The following is a 12,069-nucleotide window of genomic DNA, read 5'->3' on the forward strand; positions in this document are numbered from 1 at the left end:
CCTTCTTCCCCCTGCTGTATGCTGCCCTATTACCCTGGAGCTAAGATGTGAGGTCCCTGTGTAGCCAAGTTGGTCCCCTGAGATGTCTGCTAGTCCTGCTAGTTTTAGCAAGTATCAGGATGGCCCATCCTTGTGCTTAGCAGGTCTGTCCTTAAAGGCCTGCTGGCTTTCCTAAGCTCCTGGGCCCTTCAGAGCTGCCTCCCATGGCATCCCCCACCAGTCCCCTGAACAGCCCACAAAGTCTGCTCCTCTGAAGTCCAGGGTCTGTACTCTGCTACTGTCCTTCCTCACTCCCTCCAGGATCTGAGACTCCACATTTTCATGGTCATGGTAGGCAAGGCTGGCACTATCCTATCCCTGATCAGTTCCTCCTTATTTCCAACCTACCAATGCAGGAAAGCATCACCCTTTTCTGGCTTGTGCATCTCCATCTGCCTGCGCCTGTGCCCCAGGCTGCATGCACTTGTGTATATTTGGGCTGCAGAGCCTCAGCTATGGCACAGAGAACACACTGGTCATGATGAAATGTTACCATGAGCCAAGGACATCATGTGTGCAATGACCCCACTTCAGAGCAGACACATGCTGGCATAGATAGCAGGTGGCAACATAATGGTGAAAGGAGGTTCCCACTAAGAGAGCAAACCCTGCAGTGCCCAAGGCCAGGGAGAAACAGAGCTGGGCTGTGCTGAAATGGCAGGAGAGGGGTTGGCTGCCTGAGCTGACTTTGTATCACCTTGGGGCCTGTGACAGGGGTGAACCAATCTCCAGGAAGGACAAGGTGTCACCGAAGAACTCCCTGGACCTGGATGTCCTGTGATCCAACCAACCTGTGGACATCACTAGCACAGTCCCTGTTCATATCATCTGAGGGGGTGAGAAGTTGTTCATGGAGAGAAAAGCTAGAAGTGTTTGAGAGTGCAGGGACTACAGTGGAGACCTTGGTGTGATGTGCCTCCCATCTATGCAGCACTGCTGGATGTAGATAGGACGGCCTTGCCCAAAGGCAATGGTGGGATCCAGTTGTTTGGGCACTTGTAGGAAACCTGAGAGGCCCTGGGGTGCTTTCCCAGCAACCACTCCAGAAGGACATGGCTTTCCTGTAGGTTCCATGCTGAGTTTTCTAGAGATCTGTGGTTTTACTGGACACCCCAGGCATGGGACATGGCCCTGCCTATGGCCTATCTTTATGTCACTGAATCTACTGTCTGCACTGAATTGCATTAGCTATTTGCATTGCACAGATCTGCTCATGTCTCAGCTTGCAAAGTGAGCAGAGCTCTAGTTGCAGTAGGCATCTAGGGTCATTTCAGATGGCCAAGGCAATTCCCCACCTGGCCCCCACCTCATGCTCCAGAAGGATGTGGGTGTCATAGTTGCTCCATCAGAACAAGCAGACTCTGGCACATGCTTTGGGCCACCTCTGTCTCCTCAGCTGTCACCAGGTGTTTGTGTGTGTCCAGCTGACTCCCACCCTCCATCTCCAGTGATTACAACGGGAGCTTAGACAAGGAGCTCCTATGCAGACACCTATGTGGTGCTCACTTCAGTTTTGGCAAAGGGAATCCCACCTCCTGTGTGTTTTTTTGTGGAGCTGACAGGAAGGATCTAAATCCCACTCCATCCCTGGGCCTTCTAAACCACCCTGAGAAGCCTAAACTGACTCATCTGAATTAAAACCTGAACCATGGGTAAATGAACTTCCTTCTTGTCCCTGCCTAGGTTCCTGCCTTGTGAAGGTACAGGAAATAGGGGATTCCAGAATGGGACATTTCCGCTGCTTGCAGATAACCATCCACTGATGAGACAAATTGCAATGCTGCAATCAGTCTCTCTCCACTCTTTAGAGAGGGAGCATCGGTGATTATTTTAGTTTATTGCAGTGAACATTTCCCAGGAGGAGGGAGCACAAGGGACAGAGACATTTGTGTCTTCAGCTGGGCCCCTGCTCCTGAGTGGGGCCAGGCTCCTGGGATGGAGGGAGCTCATGGCAACCTGGCAGCACTGCCCAGACACAGCTGTGTGCAGGAGCAGCTCCTCTGCAGAGAGCAGCAGGGCTGCGGGCACTGCCTGCTGCTGCTGACATGAGCTGAGAGAAGGCAGCGAGAAGTGGAAGGCAGTGTGGAGTGGGAGGACAGAGGAGAGCTGCTTGTGGGAGAAATCTTCAGAGCCTTTTGCATGGTAAGTCTCTGGCTGCAGGGCAATGCTAGTGAGATTCCTGGAGGGGTCTTCTAAATGGAGCCCATCCAATGATTGGATTTTTAAGGATCACTCTGCTGGCTTCTCCTTTGTAGAGGAGAGGGAGATGCTTTAGAGCAGGATTCCTGCCACAGCATCACAGGCACAGGGCATGCTGCTCTCTTTTGCTGGAGATGGCGGCAGGGGTGGGAAGCCAGGGAGTGCTCCAGAGACTGCACAGGGCTGTGATTCAGGGCAGTGTCCCTGTGCCCTAGGGTGCTGTGTGCCCAGGGCAGTGACTCTGCTGCCTGCGAGGGTCAGCACTCAGCCTGCCCAGGGAGCTCCCCATGGCACTGCGGGGAGAAGCTCTGGGTGGCAGGGCAGGTTCATTCTACCCCTGATAGAGTGCTGTGTGGGTCAGGGTTACAGTTGCTCACAGCTCCAGCTCACCCTGAGCACATTCCTGAGGGGACTTTTCAAGAGGGAGCTCAGGGCAAGGGCTACTTGGAGTGGAAGGAGCTTTCCTTTTAGGGTATGTGCTTTCAGTTCCCTACTTTTTGCAGGCAGATGAAAGAAAAGAGTTTTCTGCTTTGACAAAGAACTTGGACTTCTAAACTAGGGCTGTGAAAAACCTCAGCAAGCCCCTTCATCCTCACCCAGCCTACAGACAGCATCGGCATCACCTTTAAGGCATTATCAGGCTTTATGTGACCTGCTGCTTAGCACTTTGGAGCACAGCAATGCCCCTGGCCAGTGCCCTGTATCGGAAGGTTTCTGTAAGGTAGAACTGAGCACACACAGGGTAGGATGGGATCTTGGGACAGAGAAAGAGCTGCCAGCAGGGACAGCTCCAGGCAGCAGAGATGGGCAGGGAAGCCCAGCAGAGCCTCTGTCCTGACAGCCATGGGGTCCAGGGCATCAGCCGCCTCCTCTGCAGCCAGACCTTTGCCAGAGGAGAGGTGCCTCTCTCCTGCCACGAGCCCATTTCATGCCGCCCGACAATGGGCCTGAGAGCAATTGTCCTGCAGTGTTGCTGTCTTCATGGTGCAATGCCCTGCTGGGGAAGGGGAAGGCTTTCCCAAGTCCCCCTTTCTCTCTCTCCCTCCTTGCCTCCCTTGGCAACAGGATCATCGTGTTGCTCCTTGTTTCCTCCCCTCTCCAGGCTGCTCCTGTTCTTGCTCTTGGGCTCCCTGGGCTTGGGGGTTTTCAGCTGCAGTTCAGACACTGATGCTGCAAGTTGTGCAGCAGAGGGATCTGCTTGGGAATGAAGTTGCCCCAGACCCCTTCTAACCTGTGGAGTGCCAGGAAATGCAGTCCGTGGGGTTGGGAATTGAGCTGACTCTCCCTTAAGGACAGCCCGTCTTTATTCCTAATGGTCCTTTGACCATTTCCCTGTGGTGTCCTGTCAGGCTTTAAGCTGCCCTCCAGAAAGGCACAGCTGTCTCATAGCATATCTGTGATATCTGAGAGACCCATGAAGAAGGTGCAGAGATGCTCAGAGTATGAAGGTGATGGTGGGAGGCTGTGGACGGACAGCTGAAAAGAGCCCTGTGTATCCTTAGTTAGAAGGGGAGTATGGAGACCTCTCTCTGGTGCCTGGAGAAAGGGAGAGAAGGTTGGAGATCTGCACTTTGAAATGGGACTCCTCTGCCCTCAGCAGGGGCTTGTTTGTTTTCAGAGTAACATCATCGGCCAGCTCAAAGAGGTGTGAGCACAGGAGAGCTGGGAATGAGACTAATAGACACACTGGCTGTCCTCCCTCTGCACCAAGTGACAGAGGATGCTCTCCTCTCAGGGCTCACAGTAGAAATGCCAAGGATTTCTCCTTTTAAGGGGCACTACCCAGGGGTGACAGGGCATCTCAAAGAAAAACAATATTAAGAAAATACCCAAAACTCATTTCTGCAACCCTCATTCCTTAGAACTGGGAGTGAAGATGCTGAAAAGCCCTTCCAAAAGACGAGTGGATTTCATTTGACAGAAATTGTGAATGTCAGAGCTAGTCACCCCCATTCCAATGAACCCTCTTCAGGTACGGCAGGGCGGACTCTACCGGAGCGCGTGGGCTAATGTCCCTGCTCCTCATGACACTCTCAGCCAGCACAAACCAGAACTCAAGCAAGGGAAGTGGGCAAAGGGCTTCCCTATAAAGAGAGAAGCAATGTGGGATTTTAATGAGAAATGGAATGTTTTATTAATTTATTCATTTTCCTTTAAAAGTCTCTCCTAACATGTCCCTCTATTTTTCTCTTTGGACAGTCCCCCATGCCTAGTGGGAGCCAATGTCCAACGACACCTCCTTCAGTGAGTTCCTCCTCCAGGGTTTCGCAGACACACGGGAGCTACAGCTCTTGCACTTCTCGCTCTTCCTGGGCATCTACCTGGCTGCCCTCCTGGGCAACGGCCTCATCATCACAGCCGTAGCCTGCGACCACCACCTCCACACACCCATGTACTTCTTCCTCCTCAACCTCTCCATCCTCGACCTTGGCTCCATCTCCACCACGGTCCCCAAATCCATGGCCAATTCCCTGTGGGACACCAGGGCCATTTCCTACCCGGGATGTGTTGCCCAGCTCTTTTCCTTCTTTTTCTTATGTTCAGCAGACTATTATCTTCTCACAGTCATGGCCTATGACCGCTTTGTCGCTATCTGCAGACCCCTGCACTATGGGACCCTCCTGGGCAGCAGAGCTTGTGTCAGAATGGCAGCAGCTGCCTGGGCCAGTGGTTTTCTCAATGCTCTCCTGCACACTGCTAACACATTTTCAATACCACTCTGCCAAGGCAACACAGTGGACCAGTTCTTCTGTGAAATCCCCCAGATCCTTAAGCTCTCCTGCACAGATGCCTACCTCAGGGAACTTGGCCTTCTTGTTGTTAGTCTTTGTTTAGCTTTTGGGTGTTTCATTTTCATTGTGCTGTCCTACGTGCAGATCTTCACTGCTGTGCTGAGGATCCCCTCTGAGCAGGGCCGGCACAAAGCCTTTTCCATGTGCCTCCCTCACCTGGCCGTGGTCTCCCTGTTTGTCGGCACTGGCATGTTTGCCTACTTGAAGCCCCCCTCCCTCTCTTCCCCAGCTCTGGATCTGGTGGTGTCTGTTCTGTACTCGGTGGTGCCTCCGGCAGTGAACCCCTTCATCTACAGCATGAGGAACAAGGAGCTCAAGGATGCCCTGAAGAAACTGATTCAATGGGCCCAGTCTCAGCACTGATAACTGTCCATTTTGCATCAATTCCTCAGGGTACCTCCCATCAAATCTGTGTGTTTTGCATTTCTTTCTTTCTTATTTTTCTCTTTTTGCTTTAAAAAAAAAATCAGGTTCATGTTATGTGTCAGGGCAGGACGGACGAGGGAAGCAAGAGACAACCCAATATGGGTGATAAACAAGCTTCAACTTTATTGGTAACAAGCACAGCTTATACAGCTCATTCGACTCTCGATTACATACTTGGCGCACATCCATTGGATAAGAATTGTACACGCCCTCCTGACAAGTCTCTTGGCCGACTGCCAGGGACTTCCAGTGTCCATTACTGGTGTGCTGTTTGTTACCTACACTGTGCTGTAACTAAAGGTCAAGTAAAGTTCAAAACCTCTGTAATTTTCCTCAAGCTAGCACCTATACAAGCATCTCCATAGAACTGTGTCGCTGTTCCTCAAGCCATTCCCCAACAGTTATGTCTACTCAAGAATCTCTCATTTGAATCTGACCCAGGGACGGTGTTGAAGCAGGAAGCCCGGTTTCCCCCTTCATCAGCAGCGACTGGGGAACCTCAGAGCCCCCTAGTCTGAGCTCCCTCGGATGCCCCAGTGCAATGAGGAGAGTTTCCCTTTGCAGTGTCTCTTCTGGCGCTGACACCAAGGGAGCTCAGGGGCACAGAGTCAGGCTCAGATGAGTTCCGGCCGGGTGAGACCATGGGTCCCATGTCCCCTGGGTCACAGTCAGGGTGTGATCTCACACCCTTCTGCTGTGAGGGTGGCAGCCAAGTGTCACTGTGGGCTGGTCCCTTCCCTCTAAAGCGCTCCAACACCACAGGTGGAGGGGGAGGGGAGGGGAGGGGAGTCAGGCAGCAGCTTGTGGGGACAGACCCCGTGCTTGGCAGTATCATCCCCCCACTGCCACAGCAGGCATTTCCTCACTGCAGCCTTCCTGGGGGGGCTGCAGCTTTCCTGGAGACACATCCACCCACAGCAGCAGGACTTCCTCTTTTCAGAGTTTTCTCTTCATTTCCATGCTGGCCTTCTGTGCTCTGTGCTGTGGATATGGCCCAGGAGTTCTCATGACCTGGTGGTGGTAGGCTTGTGTTTCCATGTGCGTGTGTCCAGGAAGTACAGGCAGTACTAGGCAATGGGCACCCTTATGCCAGACCTGATCTCCACAATGACATTTCTGTAATAAAAGGGGATCTCCCCTGTGACGTGCCTGAAGTCTGTCCTTTCTTCAGAAGATGGAGTCAAAAATACGCCCCAGGGATTGCACCGCTAAGAGGTTGGTGTTCTGCTTGTGAACTCCAGGGGTTCTAGGGGACGAGCTCAGAGTCCCTGGGTGATCTGTTAGCAACTGAGGGCTGCACTCAGAGCTCATTTCTCAGTGACCAGTGCCAGTGGGGAGGGGGAATGGTCTCTGAAATGCCTGCCTGGGGCTGTCCCATGGGTGACAGTGCTGATGAGAGATGCCCATCCTTCTGGAGGGGAATCTGAGCCTTCAGGAGAGCTCAGGGGATCTCCAGGGACAGCGTGTCCCATGGGGTGGGCTGTGATTGCAGCCTCACAAAGTGAGGGATGGTCCATGGTGCAGTAACGAGAAGGTAAAGCACTAAATCCAGGTATGCATGGGGAAACGAGGGCTCTGCAATTGCAGGAGAGGCAGTGGGGACCCAGGAGTCCCAGGGAAGGGGCACTGGAGAGTGATTCCTGCACCTGCAGTGAAACACCACAGGCTGGAGCTAGTGCCCACCCAAACACATCTGCAATTGCAAATGTCCTGGGTCACTCCGAGCACCATCCATGAGCACAGACACGCGTCAGGAGTATCAGTGATCCCTGTCCAGCTGGGTCTGCTTCCTGCCCTGACCAGCACGGCCAGAGCTGAGTCAGGAGTCACCCTGTGGCCCCACAGCCGCTCACTCTGCAGAGCAGCACCGCCAGCCTGGGGCTCTGCAGGGAGCACAGGGCAGGGGTGCAGGAATGGCCAGGCCAGCACAGACACACTGACCTGGGGCAAGGCTCTCTGGGGAGCAGGGATGTCCCAGGAGAAAAGCAGGGCAGCATTCAGACATAGGAAATGAGAAGGAGAAGCAGGTTTCTCTGTGCACCAGCTTGGGGCAGGCTGCTCTGTCTCTGGGGCAGCAGGAGCTGCCGGAGGGGCTGCAGGGCCAGGGCTCTGGTGCTGTGCTGGGCAGCGGGGTGGGCATGGAGGGGCTGCAGGCAGAGAGGGAGGGGGATCTGCTGGGCACAAGAGCAGGGGAGACAGAGAGTGACTGGCCTCATTGCGGGGCCTCATCCCCCTTGCTGGGGAGATGATCCCTTTGTCCTTGGGCCTTGCCGGAGTGATGCTGTGGACATGGCTGTGCCTGGCCCGAACCTCTCAGATCCTGACCTTACCCTGTCACTGTCCTGCTGAGCTGACTCCTCATCTTTACCTCAGACCTGTGTCTGTACTACTGTCAAGAAAGCCTTGGCAAGGGAAGCTGGGACTGTGCAGATCCCAGAGAAGGTTGTAGGTACAGAAGGTGACCGTATATGCCCACAGCAGCAACCCTTGCCTGACAGCCAATTCGATGTTGCAAGGAGTGCTTTGGATTTGGACCCCCTACCCAGGTAACACTGCACAGAAAGTCTGAGCTGGGTGAAAAAGCAAGCACAGGCACTTGGGTCTGATTTTATGATGCATAGTTAGGAGAGGAGGCTTTTCTGTGTCAGAGCTCGAGTGTTTATGCACCATTTGTGACAGGGCTCCTACTGCAAAGAGCATGTTGTCAGGAGCACCAGGAGCGGGGCTGCTCCATGTGGGAAGCAGAGCCGGGAGCCAAGGGTGCTGGCAAGGCAGGCAGGGCAGGGTCCCACTGACAAGGGGTGCTGTCCCATAGTGCTTGGACAAGAGGAGCAGAGCAGGTTTGGGGATGGTAACTGGGGTCAGGCACAGTCCAGCAATGGCCAGACAAGACTGAAGGGCTCCAACCAGCCCTGCTTTGCACGGGAGGTTGGACTGGAGACCTCCAGAGGTCCCTTCCCACCAAAACTCTGTGACTCCATGAATTCTTGCTCAACCTCTGCTCTGGCATGGCTGGCAGGGGGTGAGAGCTCCTAGAGCAGGGCAGAACAAGCACAGATGGGAGAGCAGCAGGGGGAAGATCCAAAGGTGCCTGGCTCAGCCCTGGGCTTTGGAAAACTCCCTCATGCATCCCAGGAGCCTCCATCTGCCTCTCTTGCCCTGCCCTGTGCTCCCCTCCTGTCAGCCAGAGTCCAGCATCGCCTGGGGATACCCTTCCCCATAGGGAGGAGAGGGAGGGCCTTCACCAACCCCACAGTGCCTTTTCTACATGCAGCCTTTGCAGTTGCACATGTCTGGGTCTGCCCACTTGCCTTCACCATGGTCACGGCTGCGCTGAAGTCCATCGCGGCACTCCTACCCTTGAGCTGACATCTACCCTGCACCTGGAGCCTGGCCGGCCACAAAAGCATCACCCATCCAGTGCCTTGGCTGTGCAGCTGAGGGCAGGGGTCTTCACCCCAATTTCCCTGCTCCCGGAACCACTGCTGCTGTGCCCATGTCAAACCCTCCTGCTGCCAGACTGCCCTGAGGCCTGAGGCAGCTCCAGCTCCCTCAAGGGCTGTGCTGAAGCCTTTCAGGAGCAGGCTGAGGTGGACCTGGCACCAGAGACCTCTGACATCAAAAGGGCTGGGTTATTATTAAATGACTATTAAATGATCCCCCAGAGTCTGGGGGATCTGAGCACCCGGCCCCTGCCCATCCCGGGCTGTGCCCCACTCGGGGGTCAGCAGACAGCCATGCTCTGGGATCTGCCATGGTCCGGTGCAAAAGAGAGGCCATGCAAGGCTGGCCTTTTCCTCTCCGTTGGGATATGGAGACATGCAGAAGGACGGAGCTGGCCATGGACCACCCCACAGCTGGGGTGTGCAGCCAGCGCTGGAAGGGCTGATATGGGACGATGACCATGGGGCAGCTTCCCTAGCGTGTGCATGTGTAGTGTCCTGCACCTGCAGGAGATCTGGTGAGGAGGCAGGGGACTGGCAGGCTGTGTGATTGCAGCCCCAGCATGTGCTCTCTGCACGCTGATCGAATTCCCGTCAAAGGTCAGACATGCATATTCCATTTTGTCAACAATGTCCAGCTGCTTCGCAGCCAGTAGCTGCTCAAGCTTAGCATAACTGAGATAAGGAAATAGTTTTAGCAGATTTAAGGGGCCCTGAAGATACACAGAGGTCCATCAGTGACCCCCCTGGGCAGTTCCCAGGGCTTCCCAGGTAGTTTGGAGTATAAGTCTTCTATTAAATCTGTCCTGATTAATCTCTCATGAACCTTGAGTGTCCCTCTATGCAGGTGTCGGACACTCCCTTTCCTGCCTTGCCATGACAGCATGCAGCATAGGGAACTACCTGGGCTCTCCTCTCCTGCACCCGCCATGTCCTGCTGCCTTTCCCAGCAGACCTGCATTTGCCTGCAAGCACACAGCTGTGTGCTCCCACACTGCCCTTCACACACAAGAGCTGCCTGCTGGCATTTTTACTCTCTCAGGCCCTTTCCAGACCAGCCCAGACCCTCCCCAGCTCTCCCACCTCCCCTGCCCTCTCCCCAGCCCACCCAGCACAGCAGCCCAGGCTGGGGTGGCCCCACAGCAGTGCCTGTGGCAGGGGGCTGCAGAGCTCTGGGCACTCACCCCACAGCCCCAGCCCCTCTGCAGGCCACAGCAGCTGCTGGGGGGCAGAGAGGGGTGTCAGCCTCCCCATCAGCCCCACACCTGGGGGCCAGCAATGGCACAAGGCAATGGAGGCCAGGCACTCCATGTCTCCACTGCTCTCATGACCAGCAATCCTTAACCCTGGCTGCCTGCAGCCCCTCTGGCAACTCCTGTGGCCCCAGGGATTGAGCAGCCTGCCCACTCCAGGCACATGCTGGCCCTGGAGATCCTCTGTGCTCCCTGGGTGGCTTCATATCTCCTTCCAGCAGGAATGGCATCTGTCACCAGCCCTGTAATATGTGGGACAGTCCCCGGCAGAGACCTCTTGACCACTCACCCCCTCCAGGGGAACTGGGCACCCGCAGGGGACAGCTGAATCCAGCCCTCATTCCCTAACACATCACTCTATGAGCTGATGCCCCTAAGCCCATGCAAAACCCAGGCACAGCAACAGGGCCTTTTCAGGTGCAATTCCCTGAGCGCATTCTTGGCTCCAGATGGGAAGAAGAGCCCATCGTATAGGCAGAGTACTGAGAAAAATCCCCTTTTATTACAGAGATGCTACATGAGCGGTCAGCTCTGACACAGTGAGGGGCAGATTTACAGAAGGCCTCTCAGTCGGACAGATGGGGTTTGTATCTCTGGAGAAGTGGGATGCATTCAAATATTTGTGCACAAACAGGAGTATCACAGACAGAAAGTGCAAAACAAGAGAGTTGCCTGAGATAAACTGGAGATGACTTGTGAAGAGAGTTGGGCAGCTTATTGCTGCTGAACTAGTACCACTTGAATCAGTTTCTTCAGTGCCTCCTTGAGCTCCTTGTTCCTCATGCTGTAGATGAGGGGGTTCACTGCTGGAGGCACCACCGAGTACAGAACAGTCACCACCAGGTCCAGAGCTGGGGAGGAGAGGGAGGGGGGCTTCAGGTAGGCAAACAGGCCAGTGCTGACAAACAGGGAGACCACGGCCAGGTGCGGGAGGCACATGGAAAAGGCTTTGTGCCGGCCCTGCTCAGAGGGGATCCTCAGCACAGCAGTGAAGATCTGCACGTAGGACAGCACAATGAAAACAAAACACCCAAACACTAAACACATACTAACCACAAGAAGGCCAGCTTCCCTGAGGTAGGCGTCTGAGCAGGAGAGCTTGAGGATCTGGGGGATTTCACAGAAGAACTGTTCCACGACATTGCCTTGGCAGAGTGGTATTGAAAATGTGTTAGCAGTGTGCAGCACAGAATAGAGAAACCCACTGCCCCAGGCAGCTGCTGCCATTTTGACACAAGATCTGCTGCCCATGAGGGTCCCGTAGTGCAGAGGTCTGCAGATGGCAACGTAGCGATCATAGGCCATGACAGTGAGGAGAGAATACTCTGCTGACATAAAGAAGACAAAGAAAAAGACCTGGGCAGCACATCCTGAGTAGGAAATGGCCCTGGTGTCCCACAGGGAATTGGCCATGGATTTGGGGACAGTGGTGGAGATGGTGCCAAGGTCGAGGAGAGAGAGGTTGAGGAGGAAGAAGTACATGGGGGAGTGGAGGTGGTGGTCGCAGGCTATGGCTGTGATGATGAGGCCGTTGCCCAGGAGGGCAGCCAGGTAGATGCCCAGGAAGAGCGAGAAGTGCAAGAGCTGCAGCTCCCGTGTGTCTGCAAATGCCAGGAGGAGGAACTCGTTGAAGGAGCTACCGTTGGACATTTGCTCCCTCTCAGCTTTGGGGGAAAAGACATTGGCAAGTTACAGCAGTCTTCTCTGAGCCAAACCCATTCCATTTGTAATAGAAATCCCCCCATTTTCTCTGTACCTCACATTCATTCAGCGTTCTGTCTGGAGCTCTGGTTCATGCTGACTGAACATGACATGTAACGCCCATGGTCTCCAGAGGATTCAGTTCTGCTCTGCTAGAGGATGGAAATGGAGGTATCAGTCACCTGCATGTATTTGGTGGGATAACAGAAAATGGTC

At 54.5% G+C, this 12,069-nt stretch overlaps 2 protein-coding genes across 2 annotated transcripts; one reads left to right on the forward strand and one right to left on the reverse strand.

Moving 5' to 3' along the window:
- The first annotated feature begins 4,445 nt into the window (after window positions 1-4,445).
- LOC135326172 (olfactory receptor 14A16-like) lies at window positions 4,446-5,393 on the forward strand. Its single transcript, XM_064504022.1, has one exon. It carries the CDS (start codon window positions 4,461-4,463, stop codon window positions 5,391-5,393), a length of 933 nt encoding a protein of 310 aa, XP_064360092.1. The 5' UTR covers window positions 4,446-4,460.
- A 5,473-nt stretch (window positions 5,394-10,866) lies between these two features.
- On the reverse strand, window positions 10,867-11,784 carry LOC135326173 (olfactory receptor 14A16-like; the record flags this gene model as incomplete). Its single annotated transcript, XM_064504023.1, has 1 exon — window positions 10,867-11,784. A coding segment is annotated over one exon (918 nt), but the record flags the coding sequence as incomplete, so codon positions are not given.
- Between the last annotated feature and the right edge of the window lie 285 nt (window positions 11,785-12,069).

Source organism: Dromaius novaehollandiae, unplaced genomic scaffold (genome assembly GCF_036370855.1).
Source record: "Dromaius novaehollandiae isolate bDroNov1 unplaced genomic scaffold, bDroNov1.hap1 HAP1_SCAFFOLD_37, whole genome shotgun sequence".
In the NCBI taxonomy this organism is placed as follows: Eukaryota; Metazoa; Chordata; class Aves; order Casuariiformes; family Dromaiidae; genus Dromaius; species Dromaius novaehollandiae.